Below are 19,671 nucleotides of genomic sequence, written 5' to 3'. Positions count from 1 at the left end.
GCAGCCTGCGCTCGGGGCCAGCCAGAATCCAGCCTCTGCTGGTGGTGCTTTCCCCCTGCCCCCCGCCTCGCCGGCCATCCCTCCAGAGAAGGCCCCCAGGTGTTACCGGAGCGCGCGGTCCAGGCTCTGGCCTCCGAACTGGAAGAAGGACAGGTACGCCTCAGCCACGGCCCTGCTGAAGTCATTGCTGCAGAAGGAAAGTGGGGATGAAGCCTGGGTGGGGACCGGAGGCCTCCTGGGGCCTGACGGGGGCTGGGAGTGCGATCAAAGGAAAGGCACAGCCAGGGTCTGGGAGTGAAGGGGAGAGGGGTGCAGCGGTCAGGGCAGGAGTGAAGGCATGAGAGGTCAGCGGTGGGGGGACATGGGCTGCAAGGATGGCCCATCAGCGGTCCTCCCATCCTGACTAGACATCCAGCCTTGCTTGAGTTCAGAACCCCTTACTTCTTCCTCAGGTAGGCGGCCACTTCAGACTTCCGGAAGCCCTCCAGGTGATAGAGGCGAGAGGCCAAGTTCCAGGCCACCTTGTCAGTCCTGACGCCATTCGCCAGCCTGTCTCCAGCCGGGGGCCTCTGGCCTTCCTCTGGGGGTTGCACTTGGGGCATAGGGCTCCCAGGAAGCCTGTGAAAGTCCATGAGTGTCCTCAGGCTCCCATTTGGGATGGAGACAAAGGGCTTCTGGGTTAGGTGTCCTTGAGGTCAGTTGAGGCAGTGGGGGGCAGTAGTGCTCAGAGTCCATGCCCAGAGCTCAGGGTGGGAGCTGGGGCTACCTTCTACCCCCAGGGAAGAGTCTGGGTCACAGCCTGCCTGACCTGACCTGGGCACCAGGAGGACCCATTGTGGGCAGTATCCACAGCAAGCCAGCTGGGGCTGGAGCCAAGCTTGGTGCCAGCGCATTTTCAGGTAAAGCACAGGGATGCACTGAGCCTAATTCCCCTTGGGCGGCAGGTGCAGCCCTCTGAAGACCCTGTGGTACTGAATCCACCCAAGGAGGGGTGGGATTACCTCCCCAAACCCCAGCAGCCACTTGTGTCCCTCACCTCTCCTGCCCTCCCCATTATGCCTCCTTGCCCTCCTTCCCTACCCCCAGTTCCAGCCTCCACTCCTAGATCTGCAGCCAAGGATGGTGCAAGGATGGGGTGAGAACCAGAAGCTAGACTGGCTTTAGGGATGGTGATAGCTGGGGTTGCCATAGAGGTGGTTTCCAACCCTTGCCCTCTTATACCAGCTGCTCTATCATATAGAAGGGTCTCACTGCAGGGGCTTGGATGGGGACCTACAAAGGTGCACAGGACCAGGAGACCCCCGGGCAGACTCAGGGAGCACTCAGAACCTCAGAAGTCACCAAGACCAATCTCCATCTAACTCCTGCATTGTCCCTGCAACACTGCAACCAAGTACTGGGCTATCCTTGTTATTATCATCCAGGTTGCTTCCCAGGTGGCTCAGTGGTAAAATAATCTGCCTGGGTCGGGAAGATCCCCTGGAGGAGGAAATAGCAACCCACTCCAGTATTCTTGCCTAGAAAATCCCATGGACAAGGGGAACCTGGGCGGGCTGCAGTCTATGGGGTTGCAAAGATTCAGACACGACTAAGCGACTGAACACATGCGAGCACGCGTCATCCAGGTTACCATAGTTAGGGAGTTGCACAGAGAAGCAAAACTTATCACAACACGAAAGTGTTCACCAATGGACTATCCACTTATAAAATTTGGCTGGACTTAGTAGTCCTCTCCACGTAACACAAACGTATGTCTCTGTCCCCATCTGGGTCAGTGACTTTGCTGATAACTTCTCCCTACTTCCTGAGGCTCATCTGCATCCAACAAGGCAAACATAATGGAAATCAACTGAAAAGTGACATTACAAATCTTGCCAAAAAAACATAGGATGTTATGAAGTCCATTAATGTAATACTGGAAGATTCCAGGGGTCACTTGGGACGCCAGAGACAAGTACAGGAACAGGAAGGGTTATTTCAATGAACAACTGAGGAGGAGGAAGTAAAAATAATGACATGCTTGTCACATGTATAGAGAACTACTTGGGGGACTTCCTGAGAGGTCCATCAGTTAAGACTCCACACTTCCAACGCAGAGGGCACAGGTTCAATCCCCGCTCAGGGAACTAGATCACACACGCCTTGTGGTACAGCCAAAAAAATGTAAACAGAACTACTTGGATAATCAGCTGACGAAGCCCTCAAATACTTTTACCAACATGACCTAGTCAATTAGTGTTGTTACTAAAATAACATCTAGATAGGGAGGCACTTTGAGGGGAAAAAAAACCCACAAAACAAATATAATCTGTTATGGAACTGTATACTTTAAATGGATGGATTGTATGATATGTGAATTACATCTCAATAAAGCTGTTATTAATCTTCCTGACCCAGGGATTGAACCTGAGTCTCCTGCACTGCAGGCAGATTCTTGACCATCTGAGCCACCAGGGAAGCCCAAAATAAAGTAATAAATAGACCTTTATGACCTCACTGTGAAAGTTAAAGATGAATGAATTACAGCTCACTAGGTCAGCAAATTAGGCTAGGAAAATTAACTTCCTATATTGTATTAAATATAAGATTAAATAAATTTATTTCTGTAATATTTAGTGTGGTTTACCAAGAAAAACATCAGTTAAACCTTTTTCATTATCTACTATGAAAGTATGGCTCACATTTTAGGTAGATTTACTTTTATTTGGGGTTGAATTAAGGTTAATTTCTGGTACAATGAACACTCTCTTTTTAGATACTGAGAGACTCTTCTGATTACTCTGAACATCTCCAGAGACCGTGTAGATTTCCAGCAGTGGAAGAAAGATGCTTCTTTGGTTTCTGACACTGCCTGAGGTTCACCATCACTCAATGACATTTAGATAGGAGTGGAGTTAACCTTCCAGTTAGTGTAACACCTTCCAGTTAGTGTAACACCTAAACCATCACTGGTGTTCCCTGATCTCTTTCACCTGACCTCAATTTGGCCAACAAAATCCCTTTTCCATGGAGAGATCCTAGAGGCTGACAGGCATCACGCAGTATCCTTGGAGCAGGAAGACATTTAGGTGGATTTCCAGGTGGCCTATTCCTACTTCGGCTCACAGTTCTGGGGTCATTCAATCCTGCTATGGACCCCAAGATCCACCATTCCTTTGGTACCAATCAAACCTTCCCCTGCTACTCTGTGAGAGAGAGAGATCTGAGTCAGCACTCTGGGCCTCTCAGTCACACCTTCAAATTCATAATAGCATGCAATCCCCATACCACTAGCTCTGACCTTCCCTCTTTCCAGACCTGCCTAGCATGACCCCCATTTTTTGCACACGTGGTCCTGGTCAGGTTCACTGCACAAGCCCCTGGTCGTCTCCTGCTGTCTGGTCGTGGACATGTCTCCCTGGCTGTCCCTTGGCACATGCAAGTCCTGCCCTATGAGTGCGACCGTCCACTCTCTGGTTTCTTGTGCTTCCAAACCCTCCATTCTATAATTCTAGCTTACATTCATCTATGCTAGGTCCCAGTGTGCGTTTCTCATGTCACCTCACACAGGTCAGAAAGGCCATCATCAAAACAACACATGCTGGAGAGGATATGGAGAAAAAGGAACCCTCCAACACTGTGGCTGGGAATGTAAATTGGTGCAGCCACTATGGAGAACAGTATGGAGTTTTCTTAAAAACCTAAGTATAGAGCTACCATATGATCCATCAATCCCAGTCCTAGGCATACATTTAGAGAAAGCCATAATTCAAAAGGATATATGTACCCCAATGTTCACCGCAGCACTATTTACAATAGCGAAGACATGGAAGCAACCTAAATGTCCCCTGATGAATGGATAAAGAAGATGTGGTAGACACATATATACATACACACAGTGGAAGATTACTCAGCCATACAAAAGAATAAAATAAGCCATTTGCAGCAACGTGGATGGACCGAGAGATTATCATACTGAGTGAAGTCAGACAACTATTGTATGCTATGACTTATATATGAAGTCTAAAAAAAAAGATACAAATGAATTTACTCATAAAACAGAAATGGAAAAAAAAACTTATGGTTACCAAATGGGAAAGAGAGGTAAGAATAAATGAGGAGTTTGGAATTAACATATACACACTATTATATATAAAACATATAACCAATAAGGACTTACTGTAATAGCACAGGAAACTATTCTTAGTATTTTGTAACAACCTATAAGGGAAAAGAATCAGAGCGGGTATTCTTAAATGCCTATATAATTAGGAGGCAGAGGGCGGTTAGAATGACACTTACGTTTTTGCAGAAGTCAGGCAAGCGTCAGGCTGGCTGGCTCCGGCCTCCGCAGTCCTGGCGGGGCTTAACTTTACTTCCTTCCCTTGGGTTGGGGCCTCTCCTGCCTCCTCTTTTTCCAGGGAACCTGGCTCTGCCCCATCTGTCTCCAGGAATGAAGGGCTTGGAGCTTCTAGTGTCCACTCGGGAAGAACACTGCCTGGGGGGTGGCCCTGCAGTCGCAGGCTGCCTTCCCGGGAGGAGACAGGGCTGGGCAGGGAGTTGGGGCCTCTGACCCCAGACTCAGGGCTGCTCGGCTCCGGCGAAGAGGCTGGGCTCCCCCAGGGGTGGCCAGGGGCCACAGTGCAGGGAGCAGACTCCTGGACACACTCTGTATCCCTGTCACCTGAGAAAGAGCATGGAATGAAGCTGGCATGGGGTGAGGGGCAGGCTGCGGGCCAAGGGGCCTGGCAGAGCCAGGGAACAGCCTGGGCTGTCATCGCTAGCAGGCCCCCCCCCGCCCCTGGGCTCCTCCCTGAAACTGCACATTCTGTCCCTGGTCATGGGGCAGTGACCTCCCACACATGGGGCAGCAGGCAGAGAACTCCAGCCTCAAGGCAACCAGGGGTTCAAGGCTGCTAAACCATGAAGATCCAGGAATCCAAAAGGCTGGCTGTTTTGTTGTTGTTCAGTTGCTAAGTCCTGTCTGACTCTTCGCGTCCCCATGGACTGTAGCACGCCAGGCTTCCCTGTCCTTCACCATCTCCCGGAGCTTGCTCAGACTCATGTCCATTGAGTTGGTGATGCCATTCAACCAACTCATCCTCTGTCATCCCCTTCTCCTCCTACCTTCAATCTTTCCCAGCTTCAGGATCTTTTGCACATTTCATCATTTACTCTATGAGATGGTATTTTACTTAATTTATTAAAAAATTTTTTATTCTTCATTTACTCTATATATTTTTTTTAATTTTAGTCTTCATTTACTCCAAGAGATGAGTATTTCATTATTTACTTTTTTAAATTTACTTTTAATTGGAATATATGGGGGTGGCAGGGGATGAGATGGTAAGATAAGCATCACCCACTCAGAGCACATGAATGTGAGCAAACCCCAGGAGACAGTGAAGGACAGGGAAGCCTGACGTGCTGCAGTTCGTGGGATCGCAGAGTCAGACACAACTTAGCGACTGAACAATTGCATTACAATGTTGTGTTGGTTTCTGCCGTACAACAACATGAATCAGCTGTAGGTATACATATGTCCCCTCCCTCTTGAAACTCCCTCCCACTCCCCACCCCATCCTGTCCCTCTAGTTGTCACAGAGCACTGGGTTGAGCTCCCTGTGTTATATAGCAACTTCCCATTAGCAGAGATGGGTATTTTAAAACCCATTGTATTGATGAGGTTACAGAGGCAGACACAGAGTTTAACCCCAAGTCTGTCTGGTTCTAATACAATACAAGGGGACTCCTTAATGACATCCCTGGGATCCAAGAATGGCCTTTGTCCCCACTCCCGATCAAGCCCCCAACCACTTGATTTCCCAGACTCCACACTGGATCTCACCTCTGTCCTGGGAGCTAAGAGGCCCTGGGGGCCAGGAAGGAATGACCTTGGTTGGCCAGCCCTGGGTGCTGGGCCCGACCTGTTGAGAAAGATAGAGGTACATCCATGAGGCCTGGAGACACTGAGAGGTGTAGAGGGCAGTGCAGGAAGGGGAAGATGGGGAAGGAAGCAGGACTTTAAGTATACAGGATCCTCCCTCCCAGCTGTTCTCCTCCATCCCAGACCACACTCCCTGATCAGTTACAGGCACCCTGGATGGGACCCACATCCTAGGTGGGCTGGTGCTGGGCCCCGGAAATCACAGGGCTCATGTTCCTTCTTTACAGATGGAAAAGGTGAGGCCCAGAGAGGGGAAGTGACTTGCCCAAGGTTGCACTGGATGCGTGGTGGGGCTGCCATTATATTCCACATGTTCCGTCGCCCAGCTCAGTGTTTTGTCCACACAGGATGCTGCGGGCAAGGCAGGGTCAAGGCTGTCTCTCAGAGAACTCTTAAGGAAGAAAAGGAGGAGAGATTTGCCCCAGGGAAACTGCTTCCAGAGCTTTTCCCACATCCCTCTGGCCTCAGGGCCTCATCCATGCTCACTGATTTCTAGTCATCTCTGCTCTGTCTGCTCAGAATGGGCCCTGCTTCCCATGGCCCTGCTCAATGAGAGGCTGTGTTGGAGGGAAGGTCAACAGCCCCCAGACACTGGGCTGGGCTCTGTCATCCCAGATAAGAGCAAACTGCCAGCTCCCAGGACAGGGCTCCCAGGCCTCCCTCTGAGGACTTTAGGGGGCCAGGAGCAACTAGGTCCTAGAACACATGTCACAAAACAGAGCCACAACCGCCCCCTACTCCACCCCAGCCTGTGGGTGGAGGGGCCTTGCCAGTGTTCACAGTTACTCAGAACTTGGGGCCAGAGCTCTTCCCCATTGTTCTCTGGGATCACAGAGATTAGAACGTTACAGCCTGGCTCTGCCATCTTGAGTCTCCTTATCTCTTAAGCAGAGGCCTCCCTGGGGAAAAAAAGTGCTCACATAACTTGTCCCCGTAACTTGTGCTAGTTGATATCAAGGACCTCTGCCATTGTCCTGGGGGCCTGAGCTGGTGAAACTGAACTCGATGAAAGATGCTAAAAGTAACAAAATGCTGCAATCTCTCCCAAACAGAGAGGACTCTTACAGGAGACATCTCCCCAGCCGGAGAAGAGGTCACCCCTGCAGTTTGACCCCTACCCTGTTACAGTTGGGACCTTCTTCGAGGTGGGAGGCCAGAGTCTAAAGACTGGCCTGGAACACGCTGCAACAGGAGGAGCTAAATGTGTCCAGATGCAGCGCCTTAGAGCTGGTGAGATGGAGACATTTGTGCCTTAACAAATGTCATCTGCTTAACAACTGAACATTGTCATCGTGCTCAGCTGACATCACGGCTCCTGTAAAATTCCCTCTACTTCTGCTGAAGGCCACCCTGGGCCTACCTTTCTGCTCTGTTGCTCACCAAAAGGAAGAGAGTTCTGGGCCCAGTGATGGCAGAGGAAGGTCCTTCCTTCTGTCCATGTCCCCAAGCACAGCCCAAAGGTTGGTTCTCGGGGCTCAGTTTACCTTGGTCTCCTCCTGGCTGGAAGGTGCTGCAGGAGCCCCCTCGGGGGTGTCCACCATGACCCAGGAGAAAGAGTGTGGCCTGTAGGTGGGCACAGGGAATGGAGGGGTGGTGTGCCCGCTGGACTCTGCTGTGCTCTCCCCCAGATCCGGCTCATCACCCAGCTCCCAGGGCACTCTGCCTCCCGGGGGTGGAGGCTCCAGGGTCTGTGGGCTCTGGGGCCCAGTCCTCACATCTACATAGGAGTCCGAGAAGCCCCAGGAAAAGTGCGTTTCAGATGCACTGGTGTCCGAGCAAGGGCTCTCCAGGAATAGCGGATTGTCAAAGAAGATGCTCTCCTCCTCGGCACTCCACTCGGGAGACAAGTCCAGCGTGCCCTCCCTCGGCCATGCTGGGTTCTGGGTCTCCCCTTCTGGCCCGCTGCTATCTTCCCCCGAGGCCTCATCCACATCCAGGGGTGGGCTGGGGAGGAGGCCCGAGTTCAGAGGGCCAACTGGGCTGGAGGGAAAAGTGGGAAGGTCGGCAGGGGCCGCGGGAATGCAGCATCTCAACTCAGCTCTGAGCCCTTCTGTCTTCTCCAGCTCCTCCTCCAGGTCTAGCACACACATCTGGGCCTGCAGGATCCCCGCCCAGAACACCACCTGTGTGGACGTGCTCTGGCTCTGCCCTGGGCTCCCCAGAGGCTGGTTGTCCCTGGGAGACCCGGGGGAGGTGGATTTCTGTCCTGCCCGTTCCTGGGAAGAGCCACTCCCCACATGCATGGGCTCTGGGCTGGAGCCCTGGGGACAAACATCGGGCCTCACGGCATCAGGAGGGACAGAGACCCAGGTCTGCTCCCCGTGAGGTTCGAGAGGCTCAGGGTGGCCACAGGTCTCCCCTAGGTGGGCTTCTGAGTGGGGCTGCAGGTTGTCTCCCAAACAGATGTCGAGGATTTCCACGGGTCTGGGGTGGCCACAGAGTCCGTCGTCGCCCATCATCCAATGAGCATAAGCTGCGTTAGAGCCTTCAGGAGCATCCACCTTCACAAGCCCATAGTGTGGATTAGAGGGAGCGCTGGCCAGGGGGACAACTGGGATCCCGCATGTACCCTGGAAGTACCCAAAGCAAACTCAGGTTAGCACTGGGCTGTCAGCCCCTGGAAGCACACAAGTGGCAAGTTACATATGGTTTTGAGTGCCTGCCACATCCACAGCCCAGGCCAAGGGCCACTGCCCTCGACACGGAGGCAGGGGTGAGGAGTGTACCATACATGCTGTCTGACCCATGATTGCAACTGCCTGTCCCATGGGGGCACCTGCCCCAAAGACACTCAGCTGTTGGCTGAAGGTGGCTCCCGTGGCTGAGCTGAAAAGGATGAACTGAGTGCACCAGAGCCTTCTTTGGGGTACCTGGATTGGAGAATGTTGAGGCTGACAATGTCGGTAGCAAGAGCAAAAGTCACAAATGTCTCAAATTAGCAGGAAAGCAGAAGCACACCAAAAAAAAAAAGACACGGAAACCAACGTATGTGGGAGCCAAACAGTCAAGGACTAGAGGTGAAAGGAATGAAACAGACTCAAGAGAAGCAGGCAGCCAGGGAAGAAAGGCCATGCCCAGTCTTGTTTCCACTTCTCGAGGCTCCAGCCTTCGGGGCCTGCATCCTTGCAACAATGAACCGGCCAATTCTCAGTTACAGCCATGCAGTCTGGCCTAGGTGGAACCAGGAAGAGGAGCACCAGCTAAGCTCAGCCTGGACTCCTGCCGGGAGGGCGGGGCGGGGGTTGGGGGTGGTGGGCTTCAGCCCACAGGGAAGACCCAAGCTGCATGGGGAGGAGACCACTGCCTTCTTGGTGACTGGGGTGGAGGTGTGTGGAGAAAGCTGGGAATGTCCACCCATGTTCCCCTAGGGCTCTACCACATCTGTTCAGAGCTGCCCAGTGCATCAGCCACAGTGGCACTCTGGGCGGGGCCTAATGGGATGCAGCCAAGGATTCTCACGGGGAATTTTCTAGAAGACATATCTCCATCCCCTGCATGTGGACTCCAGGTTACACAGCTTTTGGGAGTGGCTCTACTGCTTCAGCAGAGAAGGCGATGGCACCCCACTCCAGTACTCTTGCCTGGAAAATCCCATGGACGGAGGAGCCTGGTGGGCTGCAGACCAGGGGGTCGCTAAGAGTCAGACATGACTGAGTGACTTCACTTTCACTTTTCACTTTCATGCATTGGAGAAGGAAATGGCAACCCACTCCAGTGTTCTTGCCTTGAGAATCCCAGGGACGGGGGAGCCTGGAGGGCTGCTGTCTATGGGGTTGCACAAAGTCGGACACGACTGAAGCAACTCAGCAGCAGCAGCAGCAGCAGCAGCTACTGCTTCAGAACAACTGTCCTGTTCTGATCCTGTGGACACTGTGAGACTGGTAACTGGACCTATTTCCCTCCCAGTACTGGCCCTCAGGATGTGTAGGTTAAATCTGCAGGCCCTATGCACGCATTTCCAGGATTAAATGCACCCCAGGGGACTTTCCTGGTGGTCCAGTGGCTAAGATTCCATGCTCCCAATGCAGGGGGCCTGGGTTCAATGGCTGGTCAGGCAACCATATCCCACTTGCTGCACCTAAGAGTTCACAAGATGCAACTAAAGCTCCCACTTGCTGCAACTATTTCTTGGTGCAGTCAAATAAATAAAAATAGAACAATAAATGCACCCCAGACCGTGTCACATCTTTCATTTTCCCTTTGCCTTACTTTCCTCATTCATATATGTCTGCTTGGAGGACTGTATATACATTAGGCTGTTTTTTGAAATATCTGAGGGGAACAAAGGCACAAGTAAACACACACATATCCCTGCTCCTGACTTGCAACCATGTGTGATTTCCCAATACCCACTGTCCACCTACTTCATGGTCCACCAGGAGACACTCAATAAGGGGGAAGTCTCAGAGACAGGGAACTAAGGCTGGGTGGGGTCCTATTGTTTAAGGTCACCAAGAAAGCACAACTGGGTACTGTTCCTTCTTTCAGGAGGTGCCAGAGAAAAACGAGACAGGACCAGCGTGAATTTCAGTTTCTTATTCCCCTTGAGAGCATCCTGCAAAAAGTCTCTCAAAACCAGAATCCTTTTCTGGGTTTTTACTTCTCCCTCTGTCCCAGCCCTCACATCCCTCACCATGAGCACAGCAAGAATCTGTAATTGCCGATCTGTGGCCTCAGGATTCTGAAGCTTTAGGCCCCAGGGAGGGCCCATTTACCACTGAGTTCTCAGCCAGCCTCCCCGGTAGACTGGAACTTCCCAAGAGCTGAGGCCACTTCTTACTTTCAGTCTTGTATTTGATGCTCTGAATCCAATCAATTTGAAATCTGCTCTTCCTATGGGTCTCCAACTCTTTTAGCTCAGCCTCAGTCATCATCTGGGACTTTCCTCGTGGCTCAGATGATAAAGAATCTGCCTGCAGTTCAGGAGACCCAGGTTTGATTCCTGGGTGGGAAGATCCCCTGGAGAAGGGAATGGCGACCCACTCCAGTATTCTTCCCTGGAGAATCCTATGGACAGAAGAGCCTGGCGGGCTACAGTTCATAGGGTCACAAAGAGTCAGACATGACTGAGCGACTAACACTTTCACTTTCAGTCATCATTTGAGCATCTTCCTCTCCACCCCATACCTTCCCCAGGTTAAAGGCTGAGGACTCATACGGTTCACTCTTTAAGTCCTTGGCTGGCCTCAGGGGCAATCCCTGGCTACCTTGCTCCCCACAAGCAGCTGTCCATTTTCAACTCTTCCCCTCTCTGGGTGAGAGCCCTGCTATGATCCTATCTCCAAGGGGGAGAGAATGAGTGAGGTCAGGACCCACCAACTATATTTGGGCAACCCCTCTGGAGCCAACCCCTCCTCCCCAGGCCTTCCTGGAGAATGACCAAGCATAAATAAAGAGGTCAGACACCCCCCTCCTCCCATGCACACACACACACCCTCTCTGCAGGCTTCTAAAGGAAACAGCCCTTGAAACTGTTAGTTGCTCAGTAGTGTCCGACTCTTTGCAACCCCATGGCTCCATAGACTATAGCCCACCAGGCTCCTCTATCCATGGAATTCTCCAGGCAAGAATATTGCAGTGGATAGCCATTCCCTTCTCCAGGGGATCTTCTTGACCCAGGGATTGAACCTGGGTCTCCCGCGTTGCAGGGAAATTCTTTACTGTCTGAGCCACCGGGGAAACAGCGCTTATGGTATGGGAAACTCAGGAAATAGCTCCATTTATGAGATAGAGAGCAGAGGTGCAGGGAAGCACCTCCATCACAGACGGGGCACCCCTAGCTCCCTTCCCAGACCCCTTGACCATCCCTCCCTGCCAAGACCTGGTCTGTTTGTGTCCAGCAGGCTCCCCTCCTGAGATGCCCCCTCTCCAATCCTCACTCCTCCACACATTCTATCTGACGTGTTGTCTACCTTAGGAGCGTATCCCTGTGGGCACCACAGCATTCTGCTTAAATGACTTCAACTCTCCTCCTCTTGTTAGTGAATTGCTTGACAGCCAAGTTCAAATGACAATAATGGGAATGGGAAATGATGGGCAGGGGGGTTGGAGGAAAGTGTGCCCTGCAATTTTAATAAGACAGGAGTTCCACACGTCCCTCTTTGCCAAAGTGCTCAGTCACTCAGTTGTATCCTACTCTTTGTAAGCCTGTGGACTGTAACCCACCAGGCTCCTCTGTCCGCGGGATTTCCCAGGCAAGAATACTGGAATGGGTTGCCATTTCCTACTCCAGGAGATCTTCCTGACCCAAGGATCGAATTGCATCTTGGTGTCTCTTGCATTTGCAGGCAGATTCTTTACCACTGAGCCACCAGGGTAGCCCTTATAAATAAACTGGTATATGAAGCAAAGCAGATATACAGGTAAACGTCAATGACCATGCTAGACATAAATGAGGATTGGACTGGACTTCCCAGAAGAAACGGGGTCTTTCCCCATGGATTCAAAGGGAAAGAAAAATCAGAGAAGTTGTAGCAGCTTTCCAGAGACCAAAGGGAACAGATCGCTGGGGCCTGAGGGGAAGAGCCTGAAGGAGGTGGGGTGGGGTCTGGGGGAAGACAGACAGATCCAGCACATGGTGGGGAAAGAGGTATGCCTGCACACCACCCCCTTCTCTCATACTTCAGAGCATTTACTCCATCGTGTAATTCCTAGCGTGTCAACCCACCTGGTTCTCATTTGCCTCCCCTCCCCAGAAGGAGGTTCTTTGTGTTTCTTGCTATCACTATCTCCTATGGAAATGCTACCCCTAATCACTTTAGTGACTGACTGTGTGAGCATCTTGATGAAAGTGAAAGAGGAGAGGGAAAAGTTGGCTTAAAGCTCAACATTCAGAAAATGAAGATCATGGCATCTGGTCCCATCACTTCATGGGACATAGATGGGGAAACAGTGGAAACAGTGACAGAATTTATTTTTTTGGGCTCCAAAATCACTGCAGATGGTGACTGCAGCCATGAAATTAAAAGACACTTACTCTTTGGAAGACAAGTTATGACCAACCTAGACAGCATATTATAAAAGCAGAGACATTACTTTGCCAACAAAGTTCCATCAAGTCAAAGCTATGGTTTTTCCAGTAGTCATTTATGGATGTGAGAGCTGGATAAGAAAAAAGGCTGAGCACCAAAGAATTGATGCCTTCGAACTGTGGTCCTGGAGAAGACTTGAGAGTCCCTTGGACTGCAAGGAGATCCAACCAGTCAATCCTAAAGGAAATCAACCCTGAATATTCATTGGAAGGACTGATGCTGAAACTGAAACTCCAATACTTTGGCTACCTGATGCAAAGAACTGACTCATTTGAAAAGACCCTGATGCTGGGAAAGATAGAAGGTGGGAGAAGGGGACGAGAGGATGATATGGTTGGACGGCATCACCGACTCAATGAACATGAGTTTGAGTAAACTCCGGGAGCTGGTGATGAACAGGGAGGCCTAGCGTGCTGCTGTCCGTGGGGTTGCAAAGAGTAGGACATGACTGAGTGGCTAAACTGAATTGAACTATGTATACCCGCTCCAGCTGCCAAGGGTGAGGGGCACAGCATTATCCTCTAGTTCCAGCAGTTAGAAATCTGAGGCTTAGTGTGGACTGGAGAAGCTCAGGACCACTCATGAGACACCTGGGGTTAAGAGCCTGGTGGCAGGTGTCCTGGTTCCAGGCAGACAGGTCCACATGGGCGCACACAACTTCTAGGCAGAGTTGCCACATTTAGCAAATACACAACAAAAGATGCCCAATATTGGGAACATATTTACACTGAAAATTGACTCATTTCTCTGAAATTTAAATGTAGCTCTGGATTCTATTAATTATATCTGGCAACTCAACTCATGTTGAGAGCGCCCATCTCAGTAGGGTGTCGCTCAACTAGCTTGTGCTTTGCAACCAGACCTCAGGCCTGCCAGTCACCCCACGGGTGAGGCAAGTGGTGACATTGCCCTTCTACTCATAAGAAAACAAGGCTCAGAGAGCTTCAGAAATGTGCCCGGGTAGCTCAGCTGGTGGGTGGGGAAGCTGGGGTCTGATCCAGGTCTGCAGCTCCCTTTTGCGGCACTTTCTTTCCATCCACAAATCAATTCCTTTGGGTATTCATGGATTGAACAAAGCATGAATTTCTTCTGAAGTGGAGTCACCTGAATTCACCTGTTTCCCCCACTGTCCAGGGCAGGGCCTGCCTGACTCAGAGGTGACACTCCAGAAATGTTTGAGAAAATAAGAGGAAAGATGAAGAGATGGGTGGAGGGAAGGAGGGAGGGATGATGGATGGATGGATAGAGGGATGAATGGATAGAGGGGTGGAAGGAGGGATGGATGAATGGATGGGTAGGTGGATGGGTGGATGGATCCTCAGAAAGCTCCCTCTTCACAACCTCACTACAAGACTGGGGAGACTGAGGCTTGGAGAAGGAGATTTAGCATCATTATGACATGAAGACATTCCCCTAAGGGCAAGTCTGGCCATGAGCCAATCACACCTTACTCCCAGGAAGCCCAGTACCCTAAGGGCAGAGCTTTCCCAGAAGTGGTTCCCACCAGGCCAGTCCAGCAGCCAAAATGTCCATCGGGGTCCTGGCTCCGAGAGGAAGCTGGACTGAGAGGAAGAAAGTTCAGGACTCATTCAACCACCTTGTCGATGATCTTCACTAGAAATGCAAGTTGACTGAGTCTCTGTCTCTCTCTCCCACCTTCCTTCCCTTTCCCGGCCCACAGCGCCCCCCACGCCACCCTCCCCCACCCTGCATTGCTTCTCGCTGAATGAAGGGACAGGATGACCTGAGGGGTGAGGTCACTTCTTATGACCAGCATGGCAGTCCCACCAATCACCTGGGTGAGGGCAACCTGACCAAGCAAGGGTGAAGAGTCAAGGTTCAAAGGTGGAGACCAGTCTCTGGTTCCTGGAGGTAGGATGGCACCTCTTAGACAGAGGTAGGCCAGGAATTGGGGAGCAGAGCCCAGGTTTCATGTATCTCGAATATTCTTGGTTTATTCCCCTGCCACACCCTTGGTATTTAGTGTTACCTCTTTTAAAATCGCTCAGGTAAATTAACCAGAACAAAGGAGGGAGAAAGTGTCCAATCCGGGTCTCTTAGCAGGGTTCCATCACCTCTGAAAGGAGCGGCCCTTCATGTCTCTAAGCACCATGATGGGTCAGGAAGCTTAAGGAAAATTTCTGGGAGAAGTGGGGTGGATCTTTGGAATCCAAGAAAATGCTCTGAGTCAGAAGCCAGTGAGGAGAAGGACTGGGGAGGGAGCGGAGGATGGGGGAGGGATGGGAAAGAACGGGTGCTCCACTAGGTGGCCTCCCAGGGCTCCTGTCCAGAGCGGAGTGACCACTGCTGGGGCTGTGCCTGTATTAGCTGATGGGAGGTAAAGGACACAGAACCCGACAGCTGGGGGACAAAGGGGACATATGTTCCTTGTACCCTCACCTAACCTCTCCCCCCAGCTTCAAGACAAGGTTTTTTCCATCTTGGGAAAGGAAGGAGCCCAGATGGCACCTGGATCATCCTATTGAGAGTAGGTTCTCTTTCCACCCTCTGCTTGGGCACTGAGCCTGTGCCCTGACGTGTTGAAGGCCATGGGAGGCCAGGGGAGAGCCTGTCCAAGGGGGACAGGGGACAGCACGAGTGTCACACATTCAGCCCCTGCTCGCCATAACCTGGAGGCTCACAGCCTAGTCTCAAATCCTAACTACCACTGACCATCCAGGCGACTCTGGTCCAAAACTTCACCCAGCTCCTTGCCTGTGAAAGCAGGAAATACGACGGATAAGTCTTCTCAGGAAGTTTGCTAGAAAGTGGGAGCAGGGGCTTCCCTGGTGGCCCAGGTGATAACAATCCATACCTTGCAATGCAGGGGACACTGGTTTGTTCCCTGGTCCCAGAAGATCCCACGCGCCACAGAGCAACTAAGCCCGTGCACCACAACTACTGAGTCTGTGCCCCAGAGCCTGAGAGTCACAACTCCTGAGCCCACGCTCTGCAACAAGAGAAGCCACGACAATGAGAAGCCTGCAGCGAAGAGTGGCCCTCACTCACCGCAACCAGAGAAAGCCTGTGGAGCAACGAAGACCCAGTGCAGCCCAAAATAATTAAATGAATAAACAAATAAGTAAAATCTTTTTAAAAAGAAAGAGAGAAAATGGGAGGGGGTCTGAGTGCCAATGCTGAGTCCGCCCTTGGGAGGTGCTCAGAAAGACCATGTTCAGCTTGGATTAACCTGGCTGCTTTGCAGGTCCAATTGGAGAAGAAAAAAATACGTGAAAACAAGCAAACAAACAGCTCTCCATGAGAGCACAGGCTTGGCCCCGTGGGCTCCCTCTGTACCCGAGGAGTCGGTTCCTGGATGTCCTGTCTGGACCGTGTGTGTCTCTCTCTCCTTTTAAGCTTCCAACTCAGAAAGCTGCCTCCTTTTGCCCTGGCAACGTTCCCTTCCTATGCAAAAACCAAAGTCTTCTGGCCCATCCCAGGATTTAGGAGGTGATCTGCCCTGTCCTTCAGCAGCCCTGAGTGGCAGCCAGGTTAAGGGTGTTGCTCTGAGGGCAGTTACCCTCCCTTCCCCCTCACGCTGTCCCTGGGCTGAAGTCACAGGACAGACACTCCTTCCTGAACCTGGGGCCAGGGCACCCGAGGTACAAGACATATGATGAGGGGCCACCCCACATCCTGCCCACATGGAAGGCAGCTTCATGCAAATGTGCAGAGAGAGAGAGAGAAACACACACATATGCCATTGGTGCTGAGGACCTCGAGATGGGTCAGCTGAGAAGCAGGCATGGAGGGAGAATGGAAAGGACAGAGAAGGAGAGTGGTGAGCAGAAAGGATGAGCCAGGGGCAGAGGAGATGAGGGGGCAGAGGGCCACAGAGTAACTACTGCCCACAGGAGGACAACAAAGCCTCAGAGCCAGCCTGGGCCTGCCTCACGCCGTCCTGGATCTCCCCCTCCCAAAACAAAAAGCCCTGAGCCCAGATTCCAATCCATAGGCTGGGTGCTTCCTTATCTGTAGAGCAAGGAGCCTTGTGATGTCCTAAAGCCTGGAAGACAGGCCTCCTGGCTGAGGCCCCACAGTTCTCTGGGGGTGTTTATTATCAGCTGATGACAGGTCACCCTTCCCAGGCTTTTAGCAGAGAAGAGTGACTCTGCCTGTAGGATCTCAGGCCCTAGAATAAGGGGGCAGTGGCTGAGGATAAGAACTAGGAAGCTTGATATTGTCCCGAACAGGGACGCCATTGAGAGTGAGCTTGCTCCTGTCAACCATCAGGGCGATAAGCCTGAATTCATGCTGCCGGGGCAAGCCAGCAAGTTGGGCCCCCTCCCCCAACCCAGCCTTGTTGCGGGGGCCTGAAGGCAACTCGGGGCTGGGAGGCTGAAGTCTGAGCTCCTACAATGACCACACCCAAAGCTTCCTCCACCCCAAAGCCCGGGCCCTAATGGCTTCCTTCTCTCCAGGGTCGGGGGAATCAAGCCTCATTTGGGGCTCTGGCCTCAATTAACCCCCACTGGGCACCAGTCACCAGGAAGGCTCACAGAAGATTCAGGAAGGGGCTCCCTGGGAGGCTGGGGTAAGTGGGAGCCACAGTAGGATTCAGGGAAAGGGCTGGATTGGGAGGCAGCTGGTTGATGGAGAGGAGGAAGGAGAAGGATGGGGCTGCGGCTCAGGGCTGGGCTCACGGCTGGTGCACAGGCCTTCAGGGCCCTCCATCCTGCCCACTTGCCCCACTAGGGTCCGCACATGACTCCCTGCACCCTCCGCCCCCACCCCACGCAGGCCCACCTTGCTCACCTCCAGAGGATTGGGAAGGGATGCGTGGGCCTGGCTCCCCTGGAGCGATCCTGCCTCCCCGTCTGCCCGCCCTGTGAACGGCGAAGGTGGCGGCTGCTGCTTCCGACTTCCGCTCCCCTCACCACACTCGCCCTCTCTACCCGGCTCAGGCCTCCGGGGCTCCCCTGCTGCTCTGCACCTCACACTTCCTGCCCCAGTGTGAGAGCCCCTACTCCCAGGCTCAGTGCCTCTAGCTGCCAGGCCCCTGCTCCTGCGGACCCCCACCCTCTGCACAGCCCAGAGTCAGGGCCTGGGAGAGAAAAAGAGGAAGACGCAGAGCCCTGGGCTGTGAACACGCCCCACCCTCCTCCCTGCGGGTCTGTCACCAGGTTCTCATCTCTGCCCAGCTCTCGGTTCCTTGCATGGCACCCAGTGGGACTCAGGAGAGCCCTGGGGCTGCCAACTTTTCTTTTTCCCTCGATTTATGTGTGGCTAGGTCTTATGGAGGGGCTTCCCAGGGGGCTGGCTCAATGGTAAAGGATCTGCCTGCCAATGCAAGAGGTCCAGGTTCGATCCCTGATCGGGGAAGATCTTACATGCCTTGGAGCTACGTGCCTTAAGCCTGTGCACCAGAACTACTGAGCCCACTTTCCTGGAGCCCGTGCTCTATAAGGAGCCCATGCTCCTCACTAGTCGCAACTAGAGAAAGCCCTCGGGAAGCAACAATACCCACTGCAGCCAAAAATAAAGTAATTAATTAATTTTTTAAAAAAAGACCCATAGTCAAAGGCTTCAGACCTGGGCCAGCCTGGCCCACAGCACAGAGGGTGTGGCTCCAGCTACACCCCCAAACACACACACACACATATACACACACAGAGCAAGGAGTCCATAGGGACACGCCTACCTGGCCTTTCTGCATCACACCCTGGGCACCTTGGAATCTGGGATTCTCTGCTTCCTGGACTCACAGGGTCTCTACCCTCTCTGTGGACATCACATCACCACTCTGTGCAGCCCGAGACCTGGAGGGAGGGCGAGAGACAGTCAAGAGGGGAACATGGCCTGGGCCTGGGGGCAGGTCACGTCCCTCTATGCCCATGCTGTATCAAGACAGGACAGGGAAGAGAGAAGGAGGGGACAAAGGCTGGGGATGGGCTCTGCTGCCATATACAGTGATGGCTGAGGATCTCAATTCAAACTCGGGCCTCCAGGCCATTATTAAAGGGGGAGGCAGAAGAAGGGAACACTCTTTCCATAAGAGTTCATCAGCTGTGGTGTTATAACACTGACATATCCAAACACATCTCGAAGGGGGGACCCTCCACTGTTCCGTTTCTGGGGCTGCAATGCTAGACGCAGGCTTGTTTCAAGGTCAGTGCAATGCAAACCTGGTTCCTTACCTCCTCTAAGCTGTTTCTCCTCTGTATGAGGGGTTCTTATTCCCAGCCAGGTGACAGAAACTGAAGTCACCCTGGCCTTAATGTCAACCCTGCCTCAGGCCAATCCTAATGCCAACCCTTAGGTCTCCAGCCTCATGAGGTATCTGGAAACTGGCCAGCGCTGACTCCATGCTTTCTCAATGTGAGAAGCCACTGACGGTCAGGAATAAAACACAGGATCCCCAGGGTTTCCCTGGTGGTCCAGTGGCTAAAACTCCACGCTCCCAATTAAGTGGCCTGGGTTCATTCCTGGTCAGGGAACTAGATCCCACATGCCACAGCTAAGAATTCAAAACATCCCATGTGCTACAACTAAGACCTGGCAGAGCCAAATCAATAAATATTAAAAAAAATATATATATAGGACTTCTGTCCTCAGGAGCTTCCAATCTAGTGACAGAAAATAAACAAGAAGTAATCAACATGTGATTATAAACTGTTAGGAATGTTGGCAGGTGAACAGGTGGGGAGCGAAGAAAGTGACTGGGGCTGGGGGGCTCACTGCGAGGGGAGACCAGGGGCATCATATCCCCATGAA

At 52.2% G+C, this 19,671-nt stretch overlaps 1 protein-coding gene across 2 annotated transcripts in view; it reads right to left on the bottom strand.

Moving 5' to 3' along the window:
• Window positions 1–19,671, bottom strand: part of PSD4 (pleckstrin and Sec7 domain containing 4) — a 43,385-nt gene that overhangs the window by 9,723 nt on the left and 13,991 nt on the right. Inside the window, exons 2-8 of one of the 2 annotated variants that reach the window (XM_040224242.1) lie at window positions 18,599–18,716; window positions 7,411–8,496; window positions 6,192–6,317; window positions 5,828–5,906; window positions 4,282–4,663; window positions 442–618; window positions 107–187 (exon numbers count right to left, since the gene is read on the bottom strand). In XM_040224242.1, the coding sequence (XP_040080176.1) occupies window positions 107–187; window positions 442–618; window positions 4,282–4,663; window positions 5,828–5,906; window positions 6,192–6,317; window positions 7,411–8,496; window positions 18,599–18,613 (1,946 nt within the window). In that variant the 5' untranslated portion in view covers window positions 18,614–18,716. Of the gene's footprint in view, window positions 1–106; window positions 188–441; window positions 619–4,281; window positions 4,664–5,817; window positions 5,907–6,191; window positions 6,318–7,410; window positions 8,497–17,712; window positions 18,015–18,598; window positions 18,717–19,671 lie in introns of those variants that run through there. The other variant, XM_040224243.1, reaches the window with a different exon arrangement.

The sequence above is a fragment of the Oryx dammah genome, unplaced genomic scaffold, assembly GCF_014754425.2.
Source record: "Oryx dammah isolate SB20612 unplaced genomic scaffold, SCBI_Odam_1.1 HiC_scaffold_25, whole genome shotgun sequence".
Taxonomy (NCBI): Eukaryota; Metazoa; Chordata; class Mammalia; order Artiodactyla; family Bovidae; genus Oryx; species Oryx dammah.
Note: the sequence above shows the minus strand (reverse complement) of the source record. Positions and strands in the feature narration are given on the sequence as shown.